General features: G+C 68.7%; 1 protein-coding gene across 1 annotated transcript in view; it reads left to right on the top strand.

Moving 5' to 3' along the window:
- Position 1: 1 nt before the first annotated feature.
- The window catches only part of LOC104865963 (IQ motif and SEC7 domain-containing protein 2-like), a gene marked incomplete at its 5' end in the record, with an annotated part of 823 nt that continues 402 nt past the window's right edge, over positions 2-422 (top strand). Inside the window, one exon of the mRNA XM_010629758.1 lies at positions 2-416. Within this exon, the coding sequence (XP_010628060.1) occupies positions 2-416 (415 nt within the window). The remainder of the gene's footprint in view (positions 417-422) is intronic.

Below are 422 nucleotides of genomic sequence, written 5' to 3'. Positions count from 1 at the left end.
TATCGAAGAGCTGGAGGGCCAACTGGACCAGCTCACCCAGGAGAACCGCGACCTGAGGGAGGAGAGCCAGCTGCACCGCGGGGAGCTGCACCGGGACCCCCACGGCGCACGGGATAGCCCGGGCCGCGAGAGCCAGTACCAAAACCTGCGCGAGACCCAGTTCCACCACCGCGAGCTGCGGGAGAGCCAGTTCCACCAGGCGGCCCGGGACGTGGGTTACCCGAACCGGGACGGCGCCTACCAGAACCGGGAGGCTGTGTATCGGGACAAGGAGCGGGACGCCTCCTATCCTCTCCAGGACACTACCGGTTACACAGCTCGTGAGCGCGACGTGGCCCAGTGCCACCTGCACCACGAGAACCCAGCCTTGGGTCGCGAGCGTAGCGGGCGGGAGGCCGGACCAGCGCACCCTGGCCGTGAGA

Source organism: Fukomys damarensis, unplaced genomic scaffold (assembly GCF_012274545.1).
Source record: "Fukomys damarensis isolate Sample0158 unplaced genomic scaffold, DMR_v1.0_HiC HiC_scaffold_39, whole genome shotgun sequence".
NCBI classification, from domain to species: domain Eukaryota; kingdom Metazoa; phylum Chordata; class Mammalia; order Rodentia; family Bathyergidae; genus Fukomys; species Fukomys damarensis.
The sequence above is the reverse complement of the archived record's forward strand: the minus strand, read 5'-3'. Positions and strand labels throughout refer to the sequence as shown.